At 46.0% G+C, this 17299-nt stretch overlaps 1 protein-coding gene across 1 annotated transcript in view; it reads left to right on the top strand.

The window, feature by feature from the left end:
• Positions 1–4050, top strand: part of SPECC1L (sperm antigen with calponin homology and coiled-coil domains 1 like) — a 57039-nt gene extending 52989 nt beyond the window's left edge. Inside the window, exons 14-16 of the mRNA XM_056859348.1 lie at positions 545–661; positions 2168–2227; positions 3603–4050. Coding sequence (XP_056715326.1) covers positions 545–661; positions 2168–2227; positions 3603–3692 — 267 coding nt within the window. The 3' untranslated portion in view covers positions 3693–4050. The remainder of the gene's footprint in view (positions 1–544; positions 662–2167; positions 2228–3602) is intronic.
• The last annotated feature ends 13249 nt before the right edge of the window (positions 4051–17299 follow it).

The raw sequence follows: 17299 nt of genomic DNA, 5'->3' as shown, positions 1-17299 counted from the left end.
CTGCCTAGGATTGCAGTGTAAATCACATGTTTAAAATCTTCATGTTATAATATGTGGCACCAAGTGTTCAAGGTGGGCAGATATTTACAACAGAGTCACTTCATAAAGAAAAGAGACTAGAACAAAATCTCAAGAGAACTATATGTGAGGAAAATGGAGTTTGAGCGTTTTGAAGAATGTACAAGGTGGCTTGTACAAAAATACGAAATTAGTACAAAATCCATCTGTATTTGGAGGACTGAATGCTAGAGGCTCCAAAAGCAGGCTCTGATTTGGGCGGTTTTACAGTGGTTAACTGGATGGCCCATGAGAAACTTGGTTGCCCCGTACAGAGTTTTGGTTGAGCTGGTAATTTACTGGAGTATTCTTGTCTTTCTAGTTCTTTCTGTAATGTGCCTTATAGTCCTTTTCACTGTTTAGTTTGCCTTTTAAGATGGTTTGTTCAGCACTCATATGGTGAAAGGGCGCCTTACTAATAAAATAAGTAAGCCTAAGAAGTTAATTTATTGTTCACCTTACATATTTTGTATTTTCCCCCTTTTAGAATATTGATATCACAAACTTTAGCAGCAGTTGGAACGATGGATTGGCTTTCTGTGCTGTTCTCCATACTTACCTCCCAGCTCACATTCCCTATCAAGAGCTGAACAGTCAGGATAAGGTACAGTATTATATGTTTAATGTAGTTGGAATACTGCTAGATGCCGTAACTCCCCAGCCACTTTGATATACTTAATTACTTTTTGCCACACAACGTTGGTACCTTTTGTAGGAATGCTTTTGCTGTACTCCCTCCCTCCCCCCCTCTGCTAAAGATCTTTCTCTGTCTGAGGCCCTGGTGAGCAATTCCGGTTATCTGAGAGCTTTCTACATGCAAAGCAAGCACAAGACAATCGATTAATGTTTTTTGAGCAGTAGTGAGGTTTGGATGTAAAATTTCATACAACTCCTGCTCACATTCTGTTTGTAAAATACTATGCATATTTTAAAAATAATGATTGTAAAAAGCCTGTCATCTGTAGCACATAAGAATCAATTCCTAGCAACCAGAGAAGAGAATTTAACAGTAGGTAGGGATTTCTCCCCATTTTGGACCATAAATAAGCACAATATGGCGGAAGAAGGTTGAAGAACGTTGCTGAAGGCTAATAATTTTGGTATTCCTTAACAACCATTCTTTGTAAACATTTATAAGGACTCATAAGGCTCATATATATATTTAGTTCTGTTGTGTTTGTACAATGAAAGCCCGTTCCTGTGTATTACTGTGCTGTAGTATGACCAAGAGCAGGAAAATAGTTGGGCTTTGTCACTGTAAATTGCATATTTCCCCTTAAATGTTGGAGGAGGGTCTCTAGCCTATTCCAAGCATGGTAGCTTTGCAGTTGCATAAGTCTGAGTAGCCTAAGCCCACTTCATCTGTACTATAAGTTTACTTGCATGTACTGAACGTGTAGGAAGCTGCTTTAAACCAAGTCAGGCCATTGGTCCATCTAGCTCAGAATTGTCTCCTCTAACTGGCAGCAGCACATCAGAGTCTTGGAACGAGAGCGGGGCTGTCAATGAGACATGGCAGTATAACTATGTAGCTAACTATGTAGCTTCTTCAATGAATGAAGTCAATAGAGCTCTGCCACAAGGGAGCACAGGCTGACTCAGCGTCTTGATTCTAATGCACACTCGTCTGTACTCAGTTCCAATATGTGTGTTTTCTTGCTTTCCCTTCCTCCCTTGTGTCATGATGGGGATGTTTGACTTCCATTCTACGCTGTCTCCTTTCTCTACTGTCTCCCCATGCCACGTATTTCCCATTCCTTCTTGATTCCTTTGGCTCCAGCAACTCCCTCAAGCAATATGTTTTACATTTTTAATGTAATTCTTGCAGAAATCGCTGAGGGGTAGTTTTGAAATGTTTAAAAAAGTTACTTCATCTTCACTGGAAATTCTGCACTAATGCGAAAGGCATTTCCTCTTAAGAAAAAAAACACACCTGATACTTCAAAGGCATTAAACAATGAGTGGTTGTGCGTCCCCTAGGATGGTAAGGGGAGGTGTATTAACGTGCTGTTTTAAAATGTGATATATATTTTTGGACAAGCCATCAAGGCAATGTTTCTGAAAGTTAAATTGTACAAGCTTTGTAATGCTTAACTTACTATGCTTTCAGAGGAGAAATTTCACGCTGGCTTTCCAGGCAGCGGAAAGTGTTGGCATCAAATCCACTTTGGTAAGTTATGGGTACAACCTGTCTAAATGTGTATTTAATGTTACACAAAGAAATTCTAGGATAGAACCATGGGAAATGCCTTCATGGTAAAAGCTAGAAGGTTCCTTTTATTCATTGTGCAAGTATCCTTCACTGATTCTTCAGTTTCCCTCTTGGGGGCAGGTGCTATTAGTACGCCAAGGAAAGCAGACTATGCTGAAAGGCTACCACAACTTACACTATCTGGTACTTATCACAACAGTCAGGTGCATACTCTGCTTTTGAGAGAAATTACACCAGATATTTTGAAGTTCAGAGGAGGCAAATCTATAGAAATTTTAAAAACAAGTCTCCTCTATCATTGTCATAGTCTTGCAAGCTTTTGAACACATGAAGCTGCCTTATACTGAATCAGAACCTTGGTCCATCAAAGTCAGTATTGTCTACTCAGACCAGCAGCGCCTTTCCGGGGTCTCAGGTAGAGGTCTTTCACATCACCTACTTGCCTACTCCCTTTAACTGGGGATGCCGGGGAATGAACCATGCCAAGCAGATGCTCTACCACTGAGCCACGGCTCAGTGCACAGTGTGTACACAGTGGGAAATGAAGTGTGGGCTTCCTTTAAAAGTCAAAATTGGTGCTGTTCCCAATGATGGCATAAGGTATAGGAAGAAAGAATTGGCTTTTACCCTGTAGGGCCATGTATGATGGCAGGTCAGTGTTTCCAGAGACATACCTCTGAGTTCCTGTAGGCTCACCAGCAGGCAAGTACAGCCAAACTTTAAGTGGTGTAGAACTCTGGTTTGGTGGAGTGAGTTGCAATCCTGAGCTGCTCTTGGCTCTAGTAAAGTCTCATTACCCTCTCGTCTTAACAGGAACCATATGGTTTAGACTCTTACCTTTTCATTCTCCCATCAGGGCTTTTAGCCGAGGAGCTAAATGACAGCCAGTGATAATGTTAATTTGATGGGTTAATTTGATGGGTTAATTTGATGGGCAGTTAAGCAACTGCTTGGCATACGTCCCCAGTTAAAAAAGTATAAAGGATGAGTTAGTAGGGGATGTGATGTAATGCCCTGGAGAGCCACTGCCACTCCGAGTAGACAGTACTGACTTTGATGGTCTGACTCATTGTGAGGCAAATTCATTTGTTCAACCTATGGATATAAGAAACAACAATTCCCAAACAAGTCCCTCTGCCCTCTCCTTCCAGGGTGTGCCCAGCTGAAAAGAATTAGGGGTAGGGCTTTCAAACTTCCGTTTAGCAACAGTATTTTATGTGTTACTTGATGTATTGTGGTATAGATGAACAGCATGCTTTCCTAGTTGTTGTTTTTTGCAAGGTATGGATATCTTTTTATATTTTGGTCTTTTTCCTCTCCCTCTTTTTGTTAGGACATTAACGAGATGGTACGAACAGAGCGTCCGGACTGGCAAAATGTCATGCTGTATGTTACAGCAATTTACAAATACTTTGAAACCTGAGAGCCTGATAATAAAGAAGAATATTAGGCAAAGCCGAAATCCAACTTGATACAGTAATCTCGACCGGCACAGTCCACATCCCACAGCCTCCAATGAAACTCCTACTGACTATTTTGAGCAGCTTTTGTGAACAAGGTTTTGTTAACAGTGCTTTTGGAAAACCCAAATAGCTAAACTAGCTGGATTAAATTATTAGCCCAGAAATCTTGAACTTTAAGAACAGCCTTGTATGGACCTGAAGCTCTCGTACTGTTAAGGAAGAGGAGTGAACTGAATGGATGCCACAGAATACACAAGATTTAAATGGACAGCTGAAAGTGAGAGATCTATATAATAGAATCATTAAGACTTTTCTTCACAAAATACCCCCGAAGGTTGGGTGAATCGTCTGCTCGTGGCACCTCCAAGTATGGGAACAAGTTACTTATAATCGAGTTATTGCCTTATATCTCCACCTCTGCCAAGTGCACAACTTTTATAGGGAATAAGAGGTTTGGTGTATGTTTTTCCCCTATGTCAAGCTAATCTGTCTGAAGATTGGTGTCAATTCTGAGCTGAGATAGGCTCAGTAAAAAAGCTATTGAGTTTAAGGATATGAGTTTAAGCCTACCTCTCGCTGCTCACCAATAATGGCTTCCAACTTTATTACTGGATTAACTCCAGCATTAGCACATATAGTTCCCAACTTTCAGGACATTACCATGTTTTTGTTCTAGAGGAATTTCCTCGGTGTGGATTTTACTTTCTTCTCCCTGCCTCCCGGTCGACAAAGTGGAAGTTTTCCTTTGCAGAAATTCTGATGATATAGCATTAAATGAGTGGAACAAAATTGTTTTGGTCATTGGATAGGGGTAGGCTCCTTTAAAGAAAAGAAGAAGCTTAGTTTATTGCCACTGTGGCCATCTAGTTTTGCAGTGTGTTCTGATCCGTGCATCCACCAAGAACTGCTGCTGCATATCCAGAGTCGATTTAAAAGGAGTTTCCATTATTTTCCCTCACAGGCCTTGTTGAGATGAATAGCACTTGCCCAGCAGTATTACTTGGTAGGTTTGTGGGTGTTAGATTAAACTTATTTTTATATAATGTTGACCGTGCCATCTCAAGCAGAGTTCCACCTTTCTAATCCCATTTACTTCTGGGGGCTCAGAAGGGTGGTGCTCCACTCAGGATGGCATTGTAAAGCTAGTGAGGGAAGAAAATGCAAAGCTTATCTTGATTCTTGTATTGTGTTGTCGAATCCACCTAGCAAAACTCTCTGGGTGAAAACTATTCATGCAAGTGCCTTACTTGCCCTGAGTTGAGAGAAGCTGCAGCTCCAGGGCACTGCACAGAAAACCTACCAATTCCTAAAGCATCTAGCAGCAGTAGCAGGACTTGGATGAAGGGCGGCTGTGAATCTATCCTTCAAAAATTATGAAAGCCTCTGCTCCTGCCACGAAGCAGTTCAGCCACAGTGGAGATCTTGGAACTGTCATTGCTGGGGGTTTTTTGTTTGCTAATGAACTCTGTTAGCCTTTGTTTATAAATGTACTTAGATGTTTTCTACTCAACAGGCCAACTAGGCATAGTAATTTTGCAATTATTTCTGTATACCTGGAACTCTGAAAGGACACTTTGAATGTCATAGGCGTGTGAATTCAAGAATGTAAACCAGATCCCGGACTGGTTATCAAAGGACCCCCCAGGGCAGGGTACAGATGCCAGAACAGTATCTTGAGGCAGGCCAGAACAAGCTCTGGAGAATGTAGCCAGAATCGGTTTCATTGTGCCTCAAGAAAATGCTCCGTTTTGAAGATGGTTTACAGTACAAGGACTACAGCAAAACTTGTTTGTGGCTGTAAAATGCCTTTCTGGGGGCAACTGTTTTTCCTATTGACTCCTTTTCAGGTCTACAGCTGACATTAAAGATTCCTGCAAGTACCTAAAATACTTTAGCCTGTGAACAGACAGGGTTGACATTTCCCAATGAAGGGAGTAATGTTACAAAATCCTTTTTTTTTTTTTTGTCCCATCATCAAAAATTGTAAATGGAACTTGTCCTTTTACATCTCCCCCCCCCCCCTTTTTGTTCAGTCCTAAAACTAGACACTAAAACATCTACGGCATTTTATTACTGAGTCCACCGCTCTGGTACAAAGGAGGGTGCACCACTTTATTGCCATTGAACTGACAGTGTCTTGCTCTGCAGTGATGCCTCTTTTATTTATTGCATTGTAACCGAAGAAACATAAGGAGACCTCTTTCATCTACATCCAATTACTGAGCTTGGGCCCATTGGTAACGAGAGACACTTTCAGCAGAAACCTATTTATAAACTTGCTGATTCAGCTTCAGGTGCACGAGTTAAAGCACATGGGAATGGATGAAAGGAGGGCCCTAGTTATGAAGGAAGTGAGGGGCAAATCAGTTGATCATTTTGGTTTGGAAGTTGGTGTGTGGAGCAAAACTAACTGTAGGTTGCATCCTTGCACTGATTATCTGATACTTTTTGTGGTGTGAAGTCTGAACTTTAGAGAGATTGTGTCAGAAATTATTTCACCAAGAGAAGAAGGTCTCTGAGGGATGGAGTGATTTTTGTAATCCCTCTCAACAACAGAAGATGGGTTCAAGGAGAAAATCTCTGCTCTTGGTTTGATTATCTACTAAACTTGCTCTTGAAAAGGCATTATTCAACTCATCACCTTTAAAAAGACCAATTAAATTACACTTTATTGTAAAATGCATTCTTGCTGTTTTCAGTTTTTGTTCTATTAAATATTTTTAAATATAAGGTTAAAAAGGACAATGTACTTTTTTTGTTGATTTGGGAAGGTTGTTCGTTTTGTTTTGCATTTCATTAGATGTTTTCAGAGTGCTTGTGTGTTTAACACCTCTGAGTCACAAGCCAAAAGGAATAATGATCATACTTCAGGTGGCTTGCTCACTGTTTTGAAGCCTCAAGATCCTTGAAAATGAGCGATGGGTGGCTTCTCCCCTGTAAGAGCAATTAGAAGCCAATGGAGGTCTTTTCTTCTGGTCACTTCTGTACTCTGCTGTCTGTAACCCAAACTCCTCCCTCTATGCTAGAACAACATTTCTTAAGTTAACCTAAAGCAGTCTGTGTTTCTTTTGGGACCTTTAGGCCTGTTTATACATGGGTCAAACCTGGTACTGTATTTCCAGAACAGGAAGGAGGCAAAGGACATTTAAATAGCACTTTTATTTAGAATTAAAGGGACAGTATAATGAAAAATGGAGCGATAGAGACAATTCAGAACTAAGAAGTTGGTCCAGCAGAATATATACACCCAGAGGAAACTAGTACACAATTTAGTCTTGTGTAAAGATATTTGGGGGGAGGGGGTATTGCTGCCTGAATGGGCAATAAAAGGAAGAATGTAAAATGTATTGTGACTTTCTGATAAGAAGGGAGGGGGGCCCATGGTCTAGGGTTCCTTGAAGATCGTGGCAGGGGAGATGGTGTTTGGGCGAGACAGAGAGTCCTTGCCTGGTTCCATGTTGATGTATTGAGTTCCAAGGGTGGCTGAATCCAAATTGCCAGGTGAAAGAGCCTTTTTTTTTTACATCTGTTGGGGTTTGAATTCAGGAGTGGGAAATGCAGATTTTGGTAGAGCTACAGGGGGCTGCTGAAAGGAAGGGTTTGGGGAAGGGCTGTGGCTCAGTGTTAAGAGCCTCTGCTTGGCATGCAGAAGGTCCCAGGTTCAATCCCCGACCTCTCCAGTTAAAGGGACTAGGCAAGTAGGTGATGTGAAAGACCTCAGCCTGAGATCCTGGAGTAGGGCTGTCAAAAAAAAAAAATTCGGTACAGTTCGGATTCGGCCGAATTTGACCCTTGTGGGGTCGGTACGTGCCGAAGTCCGAACTCCCCCGCTTCGGATCCCCGGTAATTCGGGGGGATCCGGAGTTCGGGGGAAATTCGGCCGAAGCGTGCCTTCAGGGATTCCCTGAAGGGGGGCGGGCTGCCCTTTAAACTCATCTGAGCCTCCCAGCTGGGAGGCGCACATCAGTTTAAAGGGCAGCCCGCGCCTTTCAGCGGGCTCCCCTGAAGGGGGGGCCGAATTGGCCGAATTTATTCGCGAACTCCCGAACTCGCTGAATTTGGCCCCCCCGGTTGCCCGCCAGATTTGAGTTCGGATCCGTCCGAACTGAAAATCACCGAATCGGGAAATTCGGTTGATTTTCAGTTCGGACCGAACCGAATTGACACCCCTACCCTGGAGAGCCGCTGCCGAGTAGACAACACTGACTTTGATGGACCAAGGGTCTGATTCAGTAAAAAGGCAGCTTCATGTGTTCATGTGTATGTGGGGGCCTTGTCTGAATTAAAATGAAATTGGTAATGGTATAAATTGACCTAGTTAATGCCTTATTTCTCTGGACAAGGCAGGACACCTGCTTTCATTCTGGCTGCAATTGCTTAGTTTACTACTCTAGGAGGGGGAGTGCAGCATTCACTGGAGGGGAAGTTAAAATAATTACCAAGCCAAGAGAGGCCCTTGACAATAGGCTCCTTGGGGGGCTCCCCTTGCTTTAGTTGGCATTTTATTTCCCCTGTATGTATGGCTAGTCTTAAAAGTTCTCGGTAATGGCAGAAAATAGGCTTTCCAGAATGAGGGGAGGGAACCTAGTGGCCGTTTCCCCTTGCCTAAGATGGCAGAGGTACAAGATTCTAAAGGTGTGGGCGTCTGTGGAATGGTATTATGGTTTCTAGGTTAGAGTATTTGGCTTAGGTGAATTTATTTCTCAACTGAACAGAACCAACCGTCAAATTTGGTGGGGGGGAGGGCTCCACCTGTTAGAAGAACATCCAGAAGCTTCTTGAAGTCCTGCCTCCTCAAAAGTGAGTGGGAAGAGCCACCAGTCTTCACAGGAGCCCAGCAAGGACTCTCATAATAAATTGCTGCCCATCTGTCTCCTTTCTGCCTTCCTCCCCCCCTCTGTTTCATCACCAGCTTCCATCCTTTCTTCCTGCGTGGTGCGGTGGTTTGGAGCGGTGGACTCTAATCTGGAGAACCAGGTTTGATTCCCCACTCCTCCACATGAGCAGCAGACACTAATCTGGTGGAACGGGTTGGTTTTCCCCACTCCTCCACAAGAAGCCAGCTGGGTGACATTGGGCTAGTCACAGCTCTCTTAGAGCTCTCTCAGCCACACCTACCTTCACAGGGTCTTTGTTGTGGGGAGGGGAAGGTGATTGTAACCTGGTTTGGTTCTTCCTTAAATGGTAGAGAAAGTCAGCATATAAAAACCAACTCCTCTCCATCCCGTGCCTTTTGACCTTAATAATTACCTTTGTAATTCCATGCTGGGAGGAGGGGGCGGGTCGGGTCTGTTTGTGTTTACAGTAACATAGTGACAAAATAATGCAGGTTATTGCTGGAGAAATATGATTTCCTGCTGCAGCCTTGCTAGCTAGAAGGAATGGCAAACAGCTCCGTGTGGTATTGTCCATTAAAGTGAATGATCATCCGAAAAAGCTCTGTGCTAGAGCCAGAAGCAAATCCTGTGCATCAAAAGGGGGAAACTGATCAAGGCCTCCTTGGTTGCCTGGAGTGGGAAGGTTTCTTGTTCTTCATGCAGTTTAGTGTCTGTAATTCTTCACTGCTTCTCCTGTGTGTGTGCTTGGAGAGGAAGGCTAAGAAAATGTTGCTCCTGGGAAGGGGTCTGGTTTTTATCCAACAACAGCAGAGATAAAACTAACGACTTGATGAGTCTTCGTTTCACGCAAGGCAATAAAGCTCTTAATAGCTCCTGTACCTCCAATTGCCCCTCTTTATCTCCATTCTGTTTTAATAGCTTAATTCTCCTGTATAACAAAATTGGCACTTGGGCTTTTCTTTCCTAGTGTCGCTTCTTCCTTTTCAGCACATTCAGTAAAAATGTAGTTTTTTCCATTTAAATTTCATAAAGCAAAATATAAAAAGTCTTTCCGGATCAGACCAACATCTAGTCCAGGCTTCCATTTCCTACAGTGGCCAACCAGATGTCTCCTGAAGGCCACAAGCAGGACACAGAAGCCAAAGCCTCTTCTCCCCACAGCACCTGACATTCAGAGGCATGCTTCTTCCAGACATGGAGGTCCTAATCGGCCATCGCCGCTAATAGCCATTGAGGGACCTTTCTTCTTTGAATGTGTCCATCTATGTGAGCAATCTCCACCAGATTCCATGGCAGTAAATTCCACAATCTATTTACATTATTTATAGTCCATCTTTCTCACTGAGATTCAAGACAGATTACGTAAAGCAGATTACGTAATGCAAGTTAATGTGATCTATACAAAGTAGAAATCTGAATCAACAAGAATTAAAAATGGCATGTTAATGCAGAAAGTGGTACTACATTAGTAGAAACGGAGTGAGCGCAAGATAATCTTGTAGCAACACATAATGCATATTATACACAGTCTGCAGTCCCATTCTCTTTATCAAAACATCCTGAACCATTCTTTTATACTATAGCCCTGTTTTACATAGTTTGCCTCCTGACCTGCTCAGGCAGATCATTCCAAAGGGTGGAGGCCACTGCAGAGAATGTGTGTGTACGGGCAATTTTTGATCTTGCCTATTTGCAGGGTGGTACTGTTACCCTGAATAAGCAGTCTCTACTTATGTTGGGGAAATTAGCTAGAGACAAGGCAAGAGGGGGTAACTGGGATCAAATAACCAATGTATTCCAGGATCCTCCCAAGTGGGAACTCTCAAATAAGCAGGCAGTTGGAAGTTGAATCACTTTTTTTTTTGAAAAATAATATAAACTAAGTGATAAAAAAGTAAATTAATGAGAAAACAGTATTTAAATCTAGTGAAATACACACAGCATGCAAGAGCTAACGAAAAAGGAGGAAGATGTGATAGAGTGTAGGGATGGGTGATAATTACCAGTCTTAAAGGGGGACATTAATGGGAGAAGCGCTGAAGAGGGAAACGACCAGCGTTTCAGAGAACAAAAGCTAACCCATGAGCAAGTGGGGGTGAGTGAGCAGATCCCGGATCTGCACACACATGGGGCTAAGGGACCTGTTCTTATACCCTAAGGTGATCACTCAGGTGACATGAGATGTTATGGAAGTGATCAATTGCTTTTCCAGACCTTGGGACCAAAAGGGAAGGAAGCCTTTGAAGGTTCGCCACAATAGGGATGCAGATTTGGCGAGATAAAGTTCTGCTTGGAGAGCTGATAAGATCACCTTTGAGGTAACACAAATGAGTTTTTAGCTGGCCCATTTGTTTAGCAAGGCACATCTTTAAGCCATGGGAAAAGGTCAGCTGCCCACTCCCTTCCTGCCAAGGGTTGTAAATCACAAGATGGATCCCAAACCTTTCCAGAGGGCATCCATTTGGTGGAGGGGCCAGTCCCTGCTCTGATGCTCTTAGAGACCCTTTTACGGAAGAGGGTTGTGACTACTAATAGCATTTGCAGAAGGCCCTGCTCAGATGAGCAAAGCTTTTATGGCGGAGCATGGGAGGACAGGTGGTTCAGTAGATATGAGGGTTCCAAGCCATGAAGGGTCTTGTTTGTGGTGACCAGTAACTAATGGGCAACCGATGGAGTGACTGCAGATTAGGTGTAATATGCACGCTCCGTCTAGTTCTTAATAGTAACTGAGATGTGGCATTCTGCACTAACTGGAGTCTCTTGAGTTGACTTCAAGTGAAGACCTATGTAGAATGCATTTCAGTAGTCTAGCCTCGATGTTACTGTTGCATGGATGCAGGTGGCCAGATCAGCTGTTCTTAACTGTACACGGGAAGAAACTGCAATTTTTAGTACCTCTGAAATTCCCAGCTGTGGATTTGCAGTTATTGTGTGTTCAGTCTTTGGCGATGGAGGGTTTGTGCTTTGGTTGCTCTAGTTAAACAAGATATGTTAAACTTCTGACAAATCCTTAAAAAAATTAAAATCAGATCCACAGAAGGTTTGGTTTGGGCATTTGGTGGATTATGTCCCAAAATTACACAGATGGGCATTGTTTACAAACCTTATTCTTCAAAGTTCTGTGTTTGATGATTTTACCTAAATGGGAAGGTGGTCATGAAGTATTAGCTGCAGCTGGATAGGTGCTGTTTGTCATGAACTGAAATACCTTTTCTGGGTAAGCCTTCAAACAGATTTAAGTTAAATTCTGGATTGTAGCTCAGTGGTTGTGGTTTCCAGTTTAGTCCCCAGCATCTCCAGACAGGAAGTGATGGAAAAGACCTCCAGCTGAGATGTTAGAATGCTGCTGCAGGTCAGAATAGACAATACCTACCTTGAGAGACCAACAGCAGAGGTGTATAAATCATTATAGAGACAATAGAGGTTTATACAATTATGCATATGACGGAGAAAGAGGACGGGGAGCTTTTTCTCCCTTGCTCTTAATACTAGAATTCTGGGCTCATCCAATGAAACTACTGGCAAATAGTTTCAGGACAGACAAAAATAAATACTTATTTACTCAACAAGTAATTGAACTGTGGAATTTACTGCCAGTGGAGGTAGCAATGGCCACAAGCATAGATAGCTTTAAAAGGTGGTTAGACAGATTCCTAGAGAAGAGGTCCATCAGTGGCCACTAGCCATGGTGACTGAAGGGAGCTTCCATATACAGAGGCAGCAAACCTCTAAAAACCAGTGCTAGGTGTTAGCATCAGGGGAAGACCTTGGCCTCTGTGCCATGCCTATTTGGCTCTCCAGTGCAACTGGCTGGCTGGTGTGTGAAAAAGTATGCTGGACCACAGGTGTGACCCAGCAGGGCCTACTTACGTTCTTAATGGTCTGACTCAGTATAAGGCAATTTCATTTGAGCTCTGCAATAGTTGCTTGGAAGTAAGGGGTGGGACCAAGGCTCAGTGCTAGAGTATCTGCTTTGCCTGCAGAAGATTGCAGGTTCAGTATCCAGTATCTCCAGTTGAAAAGATCAAATAGTAGATGATGGGAAAGACCTCTACCGGAGGCCCTGGAAAGCCATTGCCAGTCAGAGTAGACAGTACTGAATGCAATAGACCAAGGGTCTGATTCCATATACAGCAGCTTCATGTGTATGTGTTAAGTGTGTATGTGTTAAGCATGTGTGTGTTAAGTGCCGTCAAGTCACTTCTGACTTATGGAGACCATTATGAATTATTGCTCTCCAAACTGTCCTATCATTAATACCCTTGCTCAGGTCTTGCAAACAGAGAGCTGTGGCTTCCTTTATAGAGTCAGTCTCATGTTGGGTCTCCCTCTTTTCCTGCAGCCATCAACGTTTCCTAGCGTTATTGCCTCTTCCAGTGACTCTTGTCTTTTCATAGCATGACCAAATTACAATAGCCTCAGTTTAGTCATGTTAGCTTCTAGGGGCAGTTCAGGCTTGATTTGATGTAGAATCCACTGATTTGTCTTTTTGGGTATCCATAAAACTCTTCTCCAACACCACATTTCAAAAGAATCTACTTTCTTTCTGTCAGCTTTCTTCATTGTCCAACTTTCACAACCATACACGGTAATGGGGAATACTATGGCAAGAAGTAACTTGATATTGGTCACCCAGCAATACATCCTTACACTTAAGAATAATGAATGATGGTGGATTCCCCCATGGATAAGTGCAGCCAAGCAGATGGCACTTCTGTGGTTGTTGATGCTGATCTGACCATACTAATACTTTCTTGGCAGTTAATATTCCTTATAGAAGAGCCCCGTAGTGCAGAGTGGTAAGCTGCAATACTGCAGTCAAATGCTCTGCTCTGAGTTCAATCCCCATAGGAGTCAGTTTCAGGTAGCCGGCTCAAGGTTGACTCAGCCTTCCATCCTTCCAAGGTCAGTAAAATGAGTATCCAGCTTGCTGGGTGTAAAGCAGGGGTGGGGAACGTCAGGCCCGTGGGCCGTTTAAGGCCCGTGAAATCATTTGGTCTGGCCCTTCCAAGGTCCTGGCAGATCTCCAGCTTGTAAGGATCTAAGACTGGTGATCCACACCCTCTGACAGACAGGAATAACCTCTATTCAAGGCAGATGTGTGTTTATTTTGCCAAAAAAAGGAACCTTTTCCCCTCCTTGCAGAAGAGTCGTGAGCTATGGAGCTGCTAGGATTGCCCAAGAAACTGTGTTAACCCTTTCCCACCCGGGCCGTGGAGAAACGTATTGGCCAGCTAATTTTTAAGTTGATGATTTTGTATGGCCCGCAAATGATGTTATAAATATCCAAATGGCCCTTGGTGGAAAAAAGGTTCCCCACCCCTGGTGTAAAGTGTAGATGACTGGGGAAGGCACTGGCAAACCACCCTGTAAACATAGTCTGCCTAGTAAACCTCGGGATGTGACGTCACCCCATGGGCCAGGAATGACCCGGTGCTTACACAGGGGACTACCTTTACCTTTACCATTCCTTAAAGGAAGCGTTACTCCTCATTTTTCCCCAGGAAGAGTAGAGTCAGCCAGCTGGCTAGGTAACCGGCACTGAGCCATATGTCCCAACCCCACAATGCCCTCAGTGGCAATGGAGCAAAAGACAACCCCTCCCCCTTTTGTGGCTCATTAAAAATAAGCATAATTCTGTTGGCTGCATCTTTGTTGCCAAGTTCCTGTCTTGATACATCTCTTGGCCCTGTAAACCCAGGGTGCCCTGACCTCCGTGGTGCCATAGATCATCTAAAGAAAGGCCTCCGTGGAGAGATCATCTGATCGGGGTTGACATCCGTTCACCGCTCCCAACAGTTCCTTCATTGTGTGAAGGTGAAATTTGTTGGACAAACCCGGGCTGCATGCAACATCCACATGGCTGTTCAGGCTGCCAACTGGAGCTTTATTAATAGCCCACAACCGGTGCTTGAACTTACTGTAAACGGGGGACTGAATTAAATCTTTATTTTCTGCTGAGCTGGAAAGTGGCAGGAAGGGAAAGAGACGTCCCAATTGAGCATCGGACTCCTAAGGACACGCAGGCAGCGTGAAGATCCAATCTGGTTTCTGCTGAATCCAAGCAGTGCAAGATACCCTCTATAGAGTGAGGCCTGTGCCTCATCCCTGGCCCTGCTCTTGTGCGTGGGAGAGAGGCTTGCTCAGGAAACCTGGGGGGGGGGGAAGATGGGTCAGTCTCTCTACTGTTCCTTAACACGGGTCCTCAAATTGCCCTTAGCTCCTAGCAGGGCTGCTTCTGCTGCAGCTGCACATGGGATGGGGATCCCCCTTCCCCTTTGGGTGTTGCGCCCACTTCCCCACCGTGTGAGCTGACCTTCCTCTGGGTTATTTTTGGCTCCTAACAGGTCATTTCTGTTCTGCTTGGATGGGAGGAGTTCCACAGCACTTCCTCCTTACAGGATAAATAGGTTTTGGGCATTTACAAGCTCGATTCAGGTGGGTGGCCCTGTGAGTCCAGCAGCACCTTAGACACACACACGATTTTCCAGGCGATAAGCGTTTGTGAGTCAGAGCTCATTAGATCGAAGTGTCATCCCTGGACCGTACACGCCAAAGCTGCAGTCAGCCAGCACCACGCCCCAGTCCCTGCATGACGCACGTGCTCGCTTCATTCATACTTTACTTTTTTTAACTTGTGTGTTTAACTTGTGTGGAACGGGGGACCGATCTGGAGAACCAGGTTCGATTCCCCACTCCTCCACGTGAGCGGCAGAGACTAATCTGGCGAAGCGGATTTATTTCCCCACTCCTCCACAGGAAGCCAGCTGGGTGACCTTGGGCTAGTCACCCTCTCTCAGCCCCACCTACCTCCCACGGTGTCTGTTGGGGGGAGGGGAAGGGAAGGGGATCGTCAGCCGGTTTGAGTCTCCCTTAAGTGGCAGATCATTCACAGTGGGTCGCCGTGTTAGTGTGTCTGCAATAGTAGAAAAGGGCAAAAGCTCAGACCCTACCAGAAAATATTTTTGTTAGTCTTGAAGGTGCTACTGGACTCTCGCCCTTTTCTACTACGACAAACTAACCCCCACTGTGAATTATCTCTCAAAGCTCCTACCCTGCCAGAAAATATTTGTGTTAGTCTTGAAGGTGTTACTGGCCTCTCGCCCTTTCCGACTAGTTAAGCGGCCGAGAAAGTCGGCAGATCCAAACCAGTTGCTCTTCTGCAAGCATCACGCACGCTGGTCCACCTGGAAAAACTGGGCGCGTGGGAACAAGCGCGGGGAGCCGCAGTGGTCTCTTCCCCCCCGCCCTCCAGGCGTGATGTCCAGGGGCGTGCGGAAGACCCCTCCCCGACGGCGGGCTGCAGCCCAAGGGGCGCCTGGGCAGGCTCAGGGGCTGCCGTGTCTGGGCGTCCGCAGGCTAAGGGGGACCCGGCCGCCCCCCGCCCGCCTGCCTGCCCGCCCGCCTGCAGGCGCTGGACGGCCAGAGCCGGCCAGGCGGTGTTGGCGCGGCCGGCAGGGGGCGCGGCTTGGGCGGCGGGTGCCGGCCGGAGCGCAGCGCAGCGCAGCGGCGGCGCCAGTGGCCGCCCGAGCCGGAGGAGGCGAGCAGGTGAGCGCGGCGGGCGAGGGCGCGAGTGGCGCGGGGCTGGGGCTGGGGCTGGGCTGGACGGGGCTCCGCCTGGTGCAGGCAGCCGGCGCACAGGGCGCACAGGGGCAGCCGGCGGGGCGCAGGCAGGCAGGCAGGGAGGCGGGAGCCGCAGGAGAGGCTCGCCCGGTGCCATCGCTGCCGAGAGGGGGGCGCCCAGTCCCGGGCGGGGCGGGAAGCGCCGGGAGCTGGGTTCGGATGCGGCGGCGGCTCTCCGGGGCGGCGCGCTCCTCTCGTCCAGAGGGAACCGCCGCCTTCCGGACGGGGCTGCCGAGCGATGGGCGAAGCGGCCGCAAAGGCGCCTGCCACGCTCAGCCGACCAGGTGCCGCCAGACACCTTTTTTTGGGTTGGTTGGGGGGCGGTTACTGCAACGCGTCTCCCCCTGTGGAATTGGGGTCCAGAGTGATAAAGTTTTTTTTAAAGAAGAAGAGTTGGTTTTTTTGTCTGCCGACTTTCTCTACCACTTCAGGGAGACTCAAGCCGGCCTACAATCGCCTTTCCCTCCCCCTCCCCTCCCCACAACAGACACCCTGGGAGGGAGGTGGGGCTGAGAGAGCTGTGACTAGCCCAAAGCCACCCAGCTGGCTTCATGTGGAGGAGTGGGGGGAAACCAACCTGGTTCTCCAGAGTCCACTTTTAGTCCTCCCTTCTAGGGACCTGAAGGTGGTGTATATAGCAAAAAACGACAACCCTTTATTTTCAGCAGCTCTGAAGTAGGTAAGGCTATCAGAGAGTGGCTGGCCAATCCAGGCACCCAGAGGACTTCCAAAGGGGTTTGAACCCTGGTCTCAGCTTTCCTCATACAGCACTGGGTAGAAGTGCTATCGGCGCTTTGCTCAGTTTGCTGGGTGGAAAGAGGTCATGAGAAAGGGCTGTGGCTCCGTGGTAGAGCATCTGCTTGGCATGCAGAAGGTCCCAGGTTCAGTCCCCGGCATCTCTAGTTAAAGGGACCAGGCAAGTAGGTGATGTGAAAGACCCCTGCCTGAGACCCTGGAGAGCCGCTGCCAGTCTGAGTAGACAATACTGACTTTGATAGACCAAGGGTCTGATTCAGTAGAAGGCAGCTTCATGTGTTCATGTGTACCTAAGGTGCTAACAAGGGCCCTGTCACTGTATAGAGCAACATAAGTGAAAAGGTCAGGTC

This window comes from Euleptes europaea, chromosome 13 (genome assembly GCF_029931775.1).
Source record: "Euleptes europaea isolate rEulEur1 chromosome 13, rEulEur1.hap1, whole genome shotgun sequence".
Lineage (NCBI taxonomy): Eukaryota > Metazoa > Chordata > Lepidosauria > Squamata > Sphaerodactylidae > Euleptes > Euleptes europaea.
The sequence above is the reverse complement of the archived record's forward strand: the minus strand, read 5'-3'. Positions and strand labels throughout refer to the sequence as shown.